This window comes from Solanum stenotomum, chromosome 4 (genome assembly GCF_019186545.1).
Source record: "Solanum stenotomum isolate F172 chromosome 4, ASM1918654v1, whole genome shotgun sequence".
Lineage (NCBI taxonomy): Eukaryota > Viridiplantae > Streptophyta > Magnoliopsida > Solanales > Solanaceae > Solanum > Solanum stenotomum.
The window spans coordinates 2,269,537-2,285,706 of NC_064285.1; the positions used below are offsets into that span (position 1 = coordinate 2,269,537).

The 16,170-nt window shown below is 31.0% G+C and overlaps 2 protein-coding genes across 3 annotated transcripts; one reads left to right on the top strand and one right to left on the bottom strand.

Annotated features, from left to right (window-relative positions):
- Window positions 1-2,329: 2,329 nt before the first annotated feature.
- Window positions 2,330-3,889, bottom strand: LOC125863080 (uncharacterized). Its single transcript, XM_049543231.1, has one exon. The coding sequence runs from the start codon at window positions 3,632-3,634 to the stop codon at window positions 2,618-2,620; it is 1,017 nt and encodes a 338-aa protein (XP_049399188.1). The 5' UTR covers window positions 3,635-3,889; the 3' UTR covers window positions 2,330-2,617.
- An 8,239-nt stretch (window positions 3,890-12,128) lies between these two features.
- LOC125861856 (protein phosphatase 2C 53-like) lies at window positions 12,129-15,890 on the top strand. 2 transcript variants are annotated; one of them, XM_049541747.1, is made up of 5 exons: window positions 12,129-12,426; window positions 13,227-13,918; window positions 14,012-14,329; window positions 14,413-14,518; window positions 15,022-15,890. In XM_049541747.1, exons 2-5 carry the CDS (start codon window positions 13,331-13,333, stop codon window positions 15,372-15,374), a joined length of 1,365 nt encoding a protein of 454 aa, XP_049397704.1. In that variant the 5' UTR covers window positions 12,129-12,426; window positions 13,227-13,330; the 3' UTR covers window positions 15,375-15,890. The 2 variants fall into 2 exon arrangements, with proteins under 2 accessions (XP_049397704.1, XP_049397703.1); XM_049541746.1 differs by having other exon boundaries at window positions 12,134-13,918.
- Window positions 15,891-16,170: the final 280 nt, after the last annotated feature.

A 16,170-nucleotide genomic window follows, 5' to 3' on the forward strand; every position in this document is an offset into this window, starting at 1 on the left:
GTAGCCAATGATACAGTTTAGTGCACGAAGCATCTTGTGTTTATGTAGGTTTGGGAAAGGACTGTATGCAAGGGGTGTAATGTGATTAGTACATCTTAATCCTTAAAGAAAGTAATAAGTCTAGCTCTCAGTATTTGATTAAGCTGTTACCTATATTATTTTTTAAAAAAAAATTGGTTTTCTATCTTATGTCTTGTGTTTGTTTTGAAGTTCAACTAAATTGGATATACGTTTAAAAGTCCCACTTTGGAGGGTAAAGTGTAAGGTGACTCCATATTTGGACTTGAATGTAAGACTCCTTTTGATTTTACCATAACCTTTGGTGTGATGAATACTTTGCAATAAAATTTTGCTCTTTTTGTTTTTGTAGAAGGAAAATATATTGTTCTTTTTGGAAGGAACTATACTAAATAATGCCACATAAAATTGAACAAAGAGAGCATCTATTATGGGATCGTTTGGCTAGAAAAGAAGTTATTATGAGATTTTAATATGATGATCAAATAAAGATGGAATTATTTGGTGAATTGATTTTTAGTTGTCTAAAAATGGGATATGTTTTTGATATTAATATAATGCATGTATTTGGTGTATACTAGATAAGTGGATTTATTTTTTTTATTTCCAATATAAACCTTGAATTTTTTAAGACTTTGGGGGAAGTGCCTTGAAAAAGGCATCTTTGTCATTGTAGTGTTTTATCTCGGGACTAAGTTATCTCTAAATTATTATTTCATTCTCAATATGGAATAAAACAATACCACAATTATAACATAAATTAACATCGAAATTATTATCACTTATCTCTCCTACCAAATGAGCCCAAAAACCAAAATAATCCCACTGCCATCATGTAGATTTCTTTTTCCTCATATTTTGTAATTGAAAGGGTAGATTTTGTTAGGAGCCATCAATCAGTGACCTAACCTCTGACCAATGGTTGTTGTCTCTTCATGAAAGACAAAGACAATCACACTTTGTAGCCCTATGCTGATGTAAAAAAAAATAAAAACCGATATCTGTTTTGAAGCTCGATCAATTTAAATTTATATCAAAAAGTTTTACGTTGAGAGTATAAATACTTCTTACTAAAAATGATCTTATTTTCAGAATTCGATAACGAGACATATTGAAAATGAAGCAATACTTCTCTTCTCATCTCATCACAATCTTCAAGCAATACTTCTCTTCTCATCTCATGACAATCTTCTTTAGTGGTGATCCTAGATTTCACTATAAATCTGATATCTTTTTCCCTTTTTTTTTTTTGCTTTTCATTTAGTGTTCCCTATTTCTTTTGAGACTCGATTGATTTGAATTCACATTGAAGTGTCTTATTATGGAAATAAAACGCTTTCTATCAAAAGCAATTACATTCATGAATTTCGAGTCAACACCTCTAATTAAGAAAATCTTTGATGATAGTCTCAAAATCTCAATATATACTATATAATTGCACTCTTCACCAACAAACAAGTGATAATATTGTGTTAAACATTATCTTTAAGTTGGGCAATTTGTAGTTCTTAGAATTTATTATGTATTATAATACTTTTGACTTTATCATTTTAAAAATTTGTTAGTCATAAATAAACAATACAATCATTTTTTATGATTTTTTTTATTTTTTTTTAAATTTGGACTAAATTCATTTATAACCTTTCCCACCACAACACCTTTCTAGGCTTTTAAACCAACCATTTTGACATAAAAAGTGGCTATCTTCCAAATCCATTTGACATAAAAATGGCTTAGAAAAAGGTCATGGTATTGGGTCCCAAAACAAGAGCCTAAAGAAACCACCTCCCCAAAGTGCTACATAAAAGAGTTACTTCTTCACATAATAACATGTATATCATTGCTAATCAAAGGACCACTTTTTTGTTTTTTGTTGGTTGTTGATAAAAAGAAAAAAAAACATATTAGCCTGAAAAGGAGAGAATACAACAAGGCCAAAAATGTTCCATAATGTAATGATGATACGTCTGTAATGTATTGTATATCTTTGAATAAGTCTCATTCTTTTACTCTTTTCTGAAAATCGATGATTATTCGTAGTTATTATCTTTAATACCAAAAAAGAGTTCAAACATAATGCTTTATTTCAATCCTGATTCGATATTATAAGTATATTGATTTGTACTCATACTTGATTTCATCCATAAATTGATTATTCCAATATATAGATATGTGAAGATGCAACAAGAGGCCAATCCTCAATTTACACTAAAAAGTTTCAACCTTTCATAGATTAGAACATCTTTTATTATAGATAGGATAGTAGTGAGACAAGTAAAGACAACATGAAATACAAAAAGAAAATTAACATAACATTGCTATAACATAACATTGCAACTACATTTTTTACAAAAATTTACATTAGGTTAGGTAAAACATAAGAAAAAGTAAACTTCAATAGGATTCTAAATATAGAACATCTTCCCTTTTCTTTAGGTTTAAACCATTGTTATCTCACTAGCCCGACTAATCTGGATTCGCGCCATATAAACATTGGCCAGACTAATTCAGATTTCGCCGTGTGTTCAGAAGGGCTCCATTTTCCCTCATTGATATCTGTGCTCAATGTCAATCCAAGATTTCATCAAACAAAGGTTTCTTAATTCTTGGTAGATAGTTTCTTGAGGAACTCATAAGTAGTGATCATAGTTATTGCAGACATTGACATTGATGCCCATCTTGGACCTAATCCTCTATAACAAGCACTAAATCCACCTTCCTTCACTAAATTCTTCACTGTTTGTAAAACTGTTGGTGTTCTCCTACTACTACTACTATAACAATCATCATCTAATACTTGTAATCTCGTCTTCACGGTGTCGAGTGGCATTGTAACTAATGCAGACACTCCACTAGCCATAGCTGCACTCACTCCTTGAACTGCAAGCATTGCCTTCCCATCTGGCTTATAACCGCCCTCGGTGTCTTTCTTGCAACAATAGCAACCAATTGAGCCCCAAACCAATCTATGAGCTATAGAGTATGAACCCCACCACACTGCATTTGAAGGTGCATAAGTCAGTATTGAAATACCAAATCCTCTATACAATCCCCTCAAACCATCACTACAAATAATCTTCCTAAACGCATCGATCCCACCGTTATAACACTTCAATCCAACAACACCACAGCTAGAATTTCCACTTCCTTGAACCATCAACCTCTGACTCACAACATCAATTGGTGTCCACACCAATTGAGCTGCCATAGCCGCGCTTAGCCCAGCAGCAGCACTAGCAATAGTCGAAGACGATGCCTCGGAGAATCCCAACTGAACAGTTGCAGTTCCAACACTACTTTTAGTCACTTCAAGTGCCCCCATGTAAAGTGCTCTAGCAGGAATAGTCCCTGTTAGAGAAGTACCAAATCCTCTATAAAATCCTCTATACCCTTCATTCCTCAATATAGATCCTGCCATTTTTAGACATGGAATTTGACTGCTCATAACTTGCTGCCTAGTTTTCAACACTACAATTGGGTAAAGTGCACCTGAAACACCAGAAAAAAGCGCAGCTCCCAAGAAAAAAAACTTAGATTTGTCAAGCATCTCCCAATTTATATCTGCAGGTAGATGTATTTTTGAACCTGAACCATCCTCCTCCATACTCACACTCATTTTCCACCACTTCCCAAATCAACAAAAATTTCAAAATCAGAAAAAAAAAAATAATCTTTACCTCAAATCCACTAACAATAAACTCCCTTCAAATCAAATATCCCCCAAATCACCACCCAATCAAGAACAGACAAACAAAATCGCCATGAACGTAAAATCAAGAAGAGATCAAGCAAACAAAAAACAGAAACAAAACAAAAACCAAAACCAAAACCAACCCTTATACTAACTTCCCAAGATCTCAAATGGGTCAAGCTCAGATCAACAAAAAGCTACACATACATGCAAAATTCACAATGTATACACTATATCATCTATCTATCTATTTACTGTATCATTTTTTGTGTTNACCCAATCAAGAACAGACAAACAAAACCGCCATGAACGTAAAATCAAGAAGAGATCAAGCAAACAAAAAACTGAAACAAAACAAAAACCAAAACCAACCCTTATACTAACTTCCCAAGATCTCAAATGGGTCAAGCTCAGATCAACAAAAAGCTACACATACATACAAAATTCACAATGTATACACTATATCATCTATCTATCTATTTACTGTATCATTTTTTGTGTTTTCTTTTTCTGTTTGTAGATGCAAGATTTGAGAGCTAAAACTGAATCAACATAAACTTAAACTCAACCCCATCAAAGAGTTTTTGAGAATTGTGAAAAAATTTCGATATTTTATAGTGACAGTGAAGAGGTGGGTGGCGGAACAATGGAGAAATGAGAGAAAAAAGAAGAGAGGGTTATGGATTTCATAAAAACTGAGGGTTTTATTTTTGGATATGGACACGTGTCAGTCAACATCTGAAAATATACTTGCCATAACCCCACACTCTTATCATGAGTCTATAGTCCCGTCTCGGTAAATACTTATCTGCATCGAGATATTATATAATATGATTGTGGATATAAGTGATATAATAGGATATATTAATTTACATGTATTATGTGTCTATTAATTTGATCTAAAAATTGAATAGCATTTTAGTAAGTGTTTATTTGTATCAAGTTGATATCAAAATATCTAAACTTATCGTTGGTAAGTAATAAAATAAGATATAATTTACACGTATTACATAAATATTAGCTTGATCTAAAACTTGAATAATATCTCAGTAAGTGTTTGTCTATATCGAGTTGATATCAAATTATATAAAAATTATCGTTGGTAAGTAATATAATAGGATATAATTTACACGTATTATGTATCTATTAGCTCGATTTAAATATTGAATAACATCGCAGTAAGTACTTATCTTTATCAAGTTGATATCAAATTATCTAAATTTGTCGTTGGTAAGTAGTCTAGTAGGATATAATTTACACGCATTATGTTTTTATTAGCTTGATCTAAAAATTGAATAACATCTCAGTAAGTACTTATCTGTATCAGGTTGATATCAAATTATCTAAATTTATCATTGGTAAGTAGTATAATAGGATATAATTTACATGTATTATGTTTCTATTAGCTTGATCTAAAAATTGGATAACATCTTAGTAAGTACTTATCTGTATCAAGTTGATATCAAATTATCTAAATTTATCGTTGGCAAGTAGTATAATAGGATATAATTTACATGTATTATATTTCTATTAGCCTAATCTAAAAATTGGATAATATCTTAGTAAGTACTTATATGTATTAAGTTGATATTAAATTATCTAAATTTATCGTTGGTAAGTAATATAATAGGATATAATTTACACGTATTATGTATCTTTTAACTTGATCTAAAAATTGTAATATCCCAGTAAGTATTTATCTGTATCGGGTTGATATCAAATTATCTAAATTTATCGTTGGTAAGTAATATAATAGGATATAATTTACATGTATTATGTATCTATTAGCTTAATCTAAAAATTGGACAATATCTCAGTAAGTACTTATATGTATCAAGTTGATATCAAATTATCTAAATGTGTCGTTGGTAAGTAATATAATAGGATATAATTTACAAGTACTATTTATCTATTAGCTTGATCAAAAAATTGGGTAATATCTTGATAAATATTTTTCCGTATCGAATTGATGTCAAATTATATTAATTTTATCGTGGATAAGAAATATGATGGGGTTACATATATTATGTATATTTTAGCTTGATCCAAAAATATTAACTCGATAAATATTTATCAGTAATGAGTTTAAATCAAATTATTATCATGAGTATATAATAAAATAGAGTGTATTTTACATGTATTATATATCTATTAGCTTGATCCAAAAATTAGATATGAATTAAGTTTTTATCATTGTATTTGTTATATTTGAATTTAAATATACATTTCTAAGATTAATAATAAGTTTGTTTAGTAATCTTTTAAGAGTTAAAAGAAATTATTTATAAGAAATAATATTTTGACAGTTAAAATAACTGTGTGTTGATAGAATAAAACTTTTCAAAGACCAAAGAAACAGAGCTTTAAGAAAATATCTTCTCTTTTTGAATTTGTCACATCACATTAATCAGGGTGAAAGGTTGCCCTCTCTTCTTTTTCTAATATGAACCTTGAAATATCAGAAAAAATTGACTCTACCTAGTTTGATCGCTCCGTATAATTACACTTTAAAAAATAAAATTCTTTATCGTAATTTGATGACCTATTTTCACTCAAAAATTTTAATATTTTGATAAGAAGCTGAAAGCGTACCTTCATTTTCATTTGGTATAATAAGTTAACGAGTTTTCATGAGAGATTTTTCAAAAAATTTAAATCGCAAGATTAAAGGATATTTTAATATATATTTTACATAATTTTAATATAAAATTAGAAAAAATTAAAAAAACTTGATTTATTTAAACAATAAATAAATTAAAACAGAAAAATAATATTTTATTATATTATATATTATAGTAATAAAAAGAGAGCATAATTTGTGTGGGTGTGTGTGCAATAATAATTGACAAAGGGATATTGAGATTGGTCCAGTTAGAATAAGGAGTGCTCTTGTTGATTGCATATACTGTGGGTAAACAGGTGGCTAACACCAGTGGGCTGCCTCACCACTTTTCTCATCCCCATATGCCTCTTGGCAGCCCCTTATTATCCTCTTCCGTTTTTTTTGTTTTTCATCCGATGTTAAAATTAAAAATTTTCATTATAGATAAAACACTTTTGAATAAAGATGATTTTTTATTTGAAGAGATTCAAATTCGAGACCTCGAGTTAAGAGTGAAGACGTACTTACTAGTCTACCACAACTCTTATTGGTCTCTTATTATCATTTTTTATTGACTTAAGTCATATGCGGCTCTTTAAAGTTGTTCACATTTTTCACTTAGACAACTGAATAAAGCCTTGTACTCATTGAACACTTGAATCTTAACAAATTTATATTTATTTGACGCAAAATAATAATAATTAAAAAGATAAACATGTGTGCATCTCAAAAGCATATGCATACTAAATGGACCAACGAAATAATGACACATGTCGATTGGATTAAAAAAATTTAAAACTCTATTTAATTTAAAATTTAAATAATTCAAAACGAACTTCAAGAAAACCATTGCTATCCATCTAAGCTAACCCCTCAATCACCTTTCATTCTAATGGCATTTAACCTTTTATTCATGGTCTTCATCTTCTTTCACTAGTTATCATTATCACAATTACATGAAAAAATAATGAACTTTTGTCGGAAAAAATAATCAATAACTTTGTTGAAATATTATTTTCATCAGAAACAATGGAGCTTTATCAGAATATTTAAGACCTAAATTAGATCTACATAAAAAAAATAAAAAAAGGGAAAAAAGTGGAAGAACAATTGGAGGGAGGAAGATGGGAGAAGACGGTGTTTCTTTTTTCTTTTGTTAATTAATTATATGTTGTTATTATTATTATTATTTATTAATTTAATTTAGGTGTATAAGTTGAAAAGAAAAAAAATTGATTTTATTTTTCTTCAGATGTGTAGTATTATTTGTTGAAAAAAAAAAGTTGAAAAGAAAAAGAAAAAAATATCATTTTTATTGTTTCACGCGCTTAAGGAGGGGTGTTGTACGCGTTTTTTTGTCATGTCAGCGTTTTGTGTCTAATTGAAATCACTTTTGAATATATAAAGTGTTCAATAGGTACAAGGCTAAATTGAGGTGTCTAAGTGAAATCTATGAACAACTTTAAGTGGATGTGTATGCCTGAAGCTTTTTTTGTTTTTGTTTGTTTTTTCACTTGGTGTTAGGATCGGAAAATTCCGTATTTGGGGTATAATTTTATTTTATTTTTGATTTTTCACTTGTTATCCGGTATCCACATTGGAGCCTGACTAAATCTAGATTCACATCAGAAAATCCCTTATTGAGAGGTGAAGCGCTTGCACTCACTAATAAAGATGATTTCGTATCCAAGAGGTTACTAAGGATGAAGAAGTACTTTTTTTTATTGGTGTAAAATTACTAATTGTGTAGACTTTAGATATATTTTTTTATTGCTCCTTGAGAATGTGAGATTCTTTTTTTCTTTTCAAAGAATTTGTATTATATTCCTCTTGTCGCTTCTCTATTCGTTTAATGGAAAATCAAGAACTTCTTGGGGTTATCATGGAATTATATGTTCATAATTTATGGTCAAAATACATGTTAATTTTCTTTATTCACATGCTAATATTCCACATGTTCCTAGGTGGAATTTCATTGTGTTCATTAGGACTACATGGTATAGATTGTTTACCAAAGAACATATTGTCTCAATTGTATATTTCTGAAAAAATATTTATATATAATCTAAATAATATATGAAGTGGAGGTGGGAGGTAAAGGGTGTGGATAGTGGGAAATGGGGGCTACGGAGATGAAGATGATGTTTGTTGGTGGATAGGACACAATTAGGGTAGAATGTCATCACTCGTGAAATTTGTTTCACTAGAAAAATCATTTTTCGTATTTTTCTAGAGAGAGTATTTTTTATCTATACTGATCAACCACATACGTAATGTTTGTTTTGATACAATAATGATCTTAGAGGTATGGTGGTGCTTTTGAACTTTTGACTTTATTTGCTTTATTACACACTTGTTTATAAGAAAATAAACTTTCGGTTAGAAATTCAAGATCGCTCATTTTAAAAAGAGCAACTTACAAAAATGACTATATTTATAGGGTTATTAAAGTACAATAGCTATAAGTATGGTATTTATAAAAAATTACTACAATTTAACTTTTTTTCTAGCTATATTATGGTATATGTTTTTTATTTTTCTATTTTTCTATTTATACACTAATACAGTTTTAATCACAATGAACTAAATAAGGAAACTGTATTAATTGTACAAATTCAAATTAGTATCTTTATTTATAAAATTTAAAGTATTAATATATCAAGGATACAAGTATTTGCAAAAACTTAATGTATCAATATATTAAACAAGATAAAGTCTAACAATTTAGCATATGAACACAATAATTTGAAAAATGAATACATTGTTGTTAACAAAAAATGAATACACCAATATAGTATACATATGAATACATTGTTGTTAAACAAAAGATGGATATATTTGACAATACATAAACAAAAAAAAAATGAAAATAATAGAATGTGTACATAGCAAAAGTGTGCAAGTATTCGGCTGTATAAAAAAATGAAAAAAAACCAACAAACGTCAATCTCTTTTTGGTCAAGTTTTTCTTATAATACTTGAGGCTTGGTATTGACTCATGTATTTGTATCCAATTATACTTGTATTGCCTAATTAACCTTTCAAATTCGATAGATTACTTATGTATCCAAATATACTTGTATTCACAAATCACCATTTCAACTTATGTTAATATTAGAATACAAGTATCTATGTATATAACTGTTCTACTATATACAAATTTGACAATCTCACAAACCTCAATCTCTTTTTGCTCGTGTTCTTCTTGTACTACTTTTTTTTTATAACTATAGCCATAGTGATGTAGAAACAAATAATTCTTCAATCGAAAGCCTATAAAACTAGATGCAATATATATGTATACAAATATGATCTTCATAAAAACGAGGAGAAAATCAATTAAGCGATATCTAATGAATTCAAATTACAAAAATTGCTCCTAGAATCATCAAAAAGATCTTAAATTGGAAGAAATTTGGAAGAAAAATACAGAAATTTTGTGATATAGGAAGATTGATGAAAGGGAAAGTATTAATGAGGGTAAACATGGGGAATCACCATTTCACGAATCACCATTTTAATTTGTGTTAATATTACAATACAAATGTCTATGTATATAAGTATTCTACTATATACAAATTTGACAATCAAACAAACCTCAATCTCTTTTTGCTCATGTTCTTCTTCTATTTCTTATTATAACTATAGCCATTAGAATGGAGAAACAAATAATTCTTCAATTGAAACCTTATAAAAGTAGATAAAAATATAAATGTATACAAATATAATTTTCATAAAAACGAGGAAAAAATTCTGTTAGAAGATATTTCTTTTCCTCAAAGACAGAACCAATGGTCCATTTTATTAAACAAAAGGAAATGATACAAACTTGGTAGCCCAAGTCAAAAAAAAAAAAAGAAAAAAAAAGAAGAAGAACCAAACATAACAAGATAGCAAAGACAAAATAAAATAAAAAAGACAAAAGCTCTAAACAATCATCGGAGAAATGAGAGGTCACCGGAGAAGATGATGAATTCAAATCACAAAAAATGATCCTAGAGTTATGTAAAAGAACCTTAAATTGGAAGGAATTTGTGGGGGAAATATAAAAAATTTGTGATAAAGAGATATTGATGAAAGAGAAAGTATTAATAAGGGTAAATATGGGGACCAATCACATAAAACGTGCCTAGCATAATTAATTATGTGTGTAATAATAACTTTCCTATTTAATATTTAATAATTTCCTATTTATTTATATATAATTAACTTTGCTATTTATTGTGTAATTATATCCATATAACATAAAAAAAATAAACTGTAGCTATTTATCTTTAATGTATATTGATGTTTGTCATATTTTGTAGTTTTTCCTTTTAAAAATTATTTAATATAATTTAGTGCTCTTTATCTATTGGGTAGCCAACCAGACTATAATTGGGCCAAATACAGGCCCATAGTCCTAACCCAATAAAATGTGATATAGGCCCACATGAAGCAATAGCATTTTTACATGCAAGACAATCAGAGTGATGTCATCTCTTTGGGCCAACCAATCTAAATCTTCTCTTTTATGTCATCTAATTTTACCAACTAACAACCCAAATTAATCAAAAGTAAAATTTCATTTGTTTTTCTAATCACATACCCTAATAATAGAAAACATTATTATGAAGTTTTTCAATATTATTTATCGGAAAAAAAATCTTATTTCAAAAATTAAAATTTAGGCATAATACATAAATATGCTCTTTAACTTAATCTCATTTTACATTTATGCCCTTCAATTTTGGGTGTGTACAAGTAGACCCTTAAACTTGTATAAAGTTAAATAAATAGACAGACGTCCTACATGTATTTTATGTCATATAAGATTCATGTGTCTAGTTGTTCAGTTTTATACAAGTTTAAGTATTTTTTTGTGCACAACCAAAATTAAAGGATATATACGTGAGATTAAGTTAATGATACGTTTATGTATTATGCCTAAAATATAAGATATCTGATTAGGAATGAATGTTCACTTTTTATCTCTAGATAAAAGCATTTAATTGGTGCATTTTAGATAAATAAAAACATTCAATTGGTGCATTATTTTTGTATAGTTGAATAATGGACCATAGAGTGAGGGTCACTATAGAAGTCAATTAATTTTTGTTCACAATAGACAAAAGGGAGTGTGGTGTGTGGGCAATGAATTGGAGAGTGGAAAGTGAAAAGTGAGAGAAAACATTTTAATTTGTGGTGATGCTTTAATGTGCTCTCTCAATTTGACATCTGTCCTTTTTTTTGTTAGCTATTTTTTTAATGTTTTTTTTTTTAGTAGTAATTTGTTTTTGAAGATTATAAATATATCGATAGAGTAAATCTTTAATAAAGAGATATTATATCTTAAGACATAAATAAGGGTAAAATAATAAGAAAAATATAATTAATATATTTTAAAAAGTGTATAAAAGAGAAAAATGGTAAATAATTTAAGATAAAAGAAAATAATGAGACTTTTGCTATTTCTTTTATATTGAGTGAAGATTTTTGTGTTATGATTATTACAATTTAATGAAACTTTTGGATGTTTTTGGTTAACTTTTTTTCCTTCACAATACTTTTTAAATTTAAAAGTTAAATATTATTAAAGTATTTGATCGAAATTAAAAGTATTTGGAAACTTAAAAGATCAATATTTGAAGAGAAATTTTAATAATTTAATTGATTGACTGACTAGCTGATTTTCATGTTACTAATGAGAGTTGAATTTCCCAGGTTGTAATTCTCTTGCTCCATTTTTTTTTATAACACCAATATTTGAGGGATTATTTTGAATACTTAATATTTTTGTGACTTTCTCACTCCTGAACTGAAGATATAAAATAATTTATTAAAAATATTTTTAAAAAGGAAAGTCTCCACCATTTCTTTGTATTCTTGATTCTTTGATGCAATTCTATTGTCTTCAAGTTTAAGCAGATATCAATAGTATAGAAGACTGCAATTCTTGAAAAGAGGAGGATAAGTTAGTGGCAATTTTACCTCATATACTATCTTTTATGTGTTTTTTTTTACATATTGGTGTCATCAATTGTTTGAAATTTTGAAGAGAAAAGGACTAGTTTTCAAAGAGGGGTTGTTATGAATTGCCTCAGATCCAGGGTACTGAAGGTTTTATGAGAAAAAGGTACTTGCTTTACAGCGATTTCATGCGATTCTTGGAAGTTAGCTTTGCTTTTAACAGGTTAATTCACATGACCCTTTTCTTGTTACCTATCTTTCTTGTGTTTTAAGGATTAAAGATTTATGCCATGTTTGGATTTTTGACTCATTACCTATTTGGGGTTTTAGTAATTGTGTGGATGTAAGGATCTTTTGTGGCTGTAGTTGCTTGGTGGGTAGATAAGGAAGAGGGAAAGAAGAAAAAGTTGAAATTTTTGAAGAGAAAAAAGGTTCTTGCTGTTGTGGCTATTGTTGTGTTCTAGCTGTAGTTAGTGGTGGGTAGATAAGGAAGAGGACAAAGAAGAAAAAGCTAAGATTTTTGAAGGGAATAAAGGGGTGCTTTCTGTTTTTTTTGTTAAAACAGATCTGATTAGCAATTTCTGTTAAGTATCTTGATTAATGGGGCGTGGCGAAATGTAAAAGAATGTTCTTTTACTAGTTGATTCTCTTAGGCAATGGAAAATGGTCTGTTGAAGCTCATGGTAAGATTATTAGTGATTCTAAAGAGAGGTGGTGAATTAGTTTAACAATGAAAGGCACCGTAGTTTTAGAGTGGTTGATGGTTAGCTTTTACTGCGTTCAGTGTAGTCGTTTCGATGGAGGAGATGTATATGGTTGCAGTGCCATTTGTATTTGGTAGTTTGATCTGTCACAAACCAAGCATAGGAAGCCATATGGATGTAACTAAGATAAATTCGATGGATGAAAATTCGATGGATGATGTAACGAGCCTGTATTCTAATTCCGGGACTAAAACGTTGGCAGACACTGTTTCTGGTGGTAATGATGATTGTAGTTCTGTTGATTCGGAGAGCGACCTTAGTATTACAGCATCATCTGTGCCTGAAGAGAGCAGAAGTGAAGGGACTATGTCGCTTGATGTGATATCTGAAAATGAAAGCAACTGGATTGGTGGTGATGCTGTTGTTAGGGAAAGTGAGGATGATGATTCCTTATCACTGGAGGGTGATCAGATTCCCGATAATTCGTGTTCCCTGTCAGTGGTGAGCGATTGTAGTAGTTTATGCGCTGATGATTTTATAGGCTTTGAGATAGCGTCTGACATAGAAGGTCAGGATTTCGTGGATTCTCAGAAAAGCATCAGCCATGACGAACTTATTGGTAAGACTGGGGTTTTGGTTGAGTCAGATGTTGAGGATACTTTGACTAGACCCGTGGCAGTTCCGGTCAAACTTGAGGAGCAGATCACTGATAAAGGTTTGAGTGCAACAGTCAGCCGCAGTGTTTTTGAAGTGGACTACATACCCCTATGGGGATATACATCTATCTGTGGAAGGAGACCAGAAATGGAAGACGCATTCGCAACTGTTCCTAGATTCATGAAAATTCCTCTACAGATGTTAATTGGTGATCGCGTGCTTGATGGACTGTCTAGACGCTTGAGTCATTTGACGACTCATTTCTTTGGAGTTTATGATGGCCATGGTGGTTCTCAGGTCTCTGTCTCTCTTTCTGACTTTGGTTCATACAACTCCTTGTTACCTAAATATGAACAAAAATTAATTGATTCATTTTTTTTTCTCTTTCAGGTGGCAAATTACTGCCGAGACCGGATTCATGCTGTATTGGCTGAGGAGTTGGAAACTTTTATGATGAATCACAGTGATGAAAGTATTAGACAAAGTTGCCAAGAGCTCTGGAATAGAGCCTTTACCAACTGTTTTCTTAAAGTTGATGCTGAGATTGGAGGGGGAGCTGGTCACGAGCCTGTTGCTCCAGAAACTGTAGGCTCCACAGCTGTTGTTGCCGTTGTTTGTTCATCTCATATTATAGTGGCAAACTGTGGTGATTCAAGGGCTGTTCTGTGTCGTGGGAAGGAACCCATGGCATTGTCAGTGGATCACAAAGTAAGCGTAACTTTGAACTAAACTTACTTCCATAGCAAATAATCCCTGTATAATCATTTTTCATTTCTGTTCTCTTTTTTCAGCCAAACCGAGAAGATGAATATAAAAGGATTGAAGCAGCTGGAGGGAAGGTGATACAGTGGAATGGCCATCGTGTTTTCGGTGTTCTTGCAATGTCTAGGTCTATCGGTATGTTTTCTCCTAGCTAACCTATTTTCTGGCATTTGCAAGATACTTTAGTTATCTATAGCTTATAACATAAATCCCTATCTCTTTCATGTCGTAGTAGAATGATACATGCATTTGCAGTTGTCCCAATTACTAAATGAGCAAACGAAGACAATCCTTATAGAGGTCTTGGGATTAGATGATCACTGTTAGGCTTGATCGGACTATCACTGCAAGGCTTTTCGGCCATGTAGACAATCTGTCCTATACGGCTCAGGTTCATGCATTGGTCATAGGTATGGCATAACAATACTAGTCTGTTGGACCGTGTGATTTCGGCCCTAGTGCGCCAAATCCTCCATAAAGACATTCTACACATTCTTGTACTTGTAGTTTGATATGAGAAGTAACCTGTGGGTTGCGTATGTGTTCTCTTGGGGCATTTATCGGTTGGACAGAGGTCATAATTTTTGTTAGTAAATAGGTCTTTTGTCTCTTTCTTTTAATCCGGTTATTGATTGCAGGAGATAAATACTTGAAGCCTTGGATAATTCCAGATCCAGAAGTAATGTTCATACCTCGAACCAAGGATGACGAATGCCTTATTCTTGCGAGTGATGGTTTATGGGATGTCATGACAAATGAAGAAGCTTGTGATATGGCTCGTAAACGTATACTCATGTGGCATAAAAAGTACGGTGCAACGCTCCCCGTGGAAAGAGGTGAAGGAATTGATCCAGCATCACAGGCAGCAGCAGAATGCTTGTCGAATCGAGCTCTTCAGAAGGGCAGCAAGGACAACATAACAGTGATTGTGGTGGACTTGAAAGCTCAAAGAAAATTCAAAACCAAAACTTCAACACAATTGGCCTCATAATCTGCTGTTCCATTTATCGATTTGCAGTATAGACTGAAGGTGACACACTTTAACTTGGCCTCAACTGGTAACTAAACACTCCAACTTTGAGGATGCACATCTAGGCACCTCAACTCGTCTAACCATGTCAATTAACCTGTCCAACTTACAAAATGATCATCTAGACACCTCCAAAATTTATGTGTCACATCAACATCGGTTGTTCACAACAACACAGTGGGGACGAGTTGAGGTGTGTATTCTCAAAGTTGAAGTGTATAATTGTCCGTTGAGGCCAAGGTAAGCCGTCTATTTATGTGTTACATTTTTTTTTTTACCTTGGGATAAATATAATGGCTATTATTGGAGTAGGTTTCTGTATGTATTTTAGTACATGCTCCATTCTGTATGTAATTTTCTTTATTTAGCTATTTGAAGTAGCAAAAACTACTACATTATAATCAAATGTAATATGGTCATTATGCCTCCATAGTTAGAAGGCTCTATGTAGGTATTTTAATCTACTGTTTGACATCATGTCTTGTACTTTATGTGTGTCATATTTTAAAGGATAATACATAAATATCTCCCCGGAATTTTCAACTACACACCTAAACTTTGCGTTGGACTTATAAGTGTGTAGTTGATAATTCGGGGACAGGTCGAGAGGATATTTATGTGCTACCCTACATTTTAACATGCAATAAAAAAGTGTGATCTATTGGTCAATAAGATCATAGGTATCAGTATCTAGTGCACGTGGTGGAGTTGTAAATTACAATGCTTATTGTTTGAGTAGGAATATTTCGTCTATTCG

Bases quoted from the DNA above. Each gene is read 5' to 3' on its own strand.
- LOC125863080 (XM_049543231.1), bottom strand. From the start codon at position 3,634: ATGAGTGTGAGTATGGAGGAGGATGGTTCAGGTTCAAAAATACATCTA.
- LOC125861856 (XM_049541746.1), top strand. From the start codon at position 13,058: ATGGAGGAGATGTATATGGTTGCAGTGCCATTTGTATTTGGTAGTTTG. The intron at 13,919-14,011 runs GTCTCTGTCTCT...TTTCTCTTTCAG, and splicing joins ATGGCCATGGTGGTTCTCAG to GTGGCAAATTACTGCCGAGA. The intron at 14,519-15,021 runs GTATGTTTTCTC...TATTGATTGCAG, and splicing joins TGCAATGTCTAGGTCTATCG to GAGATAAATACTTGAAGCCT.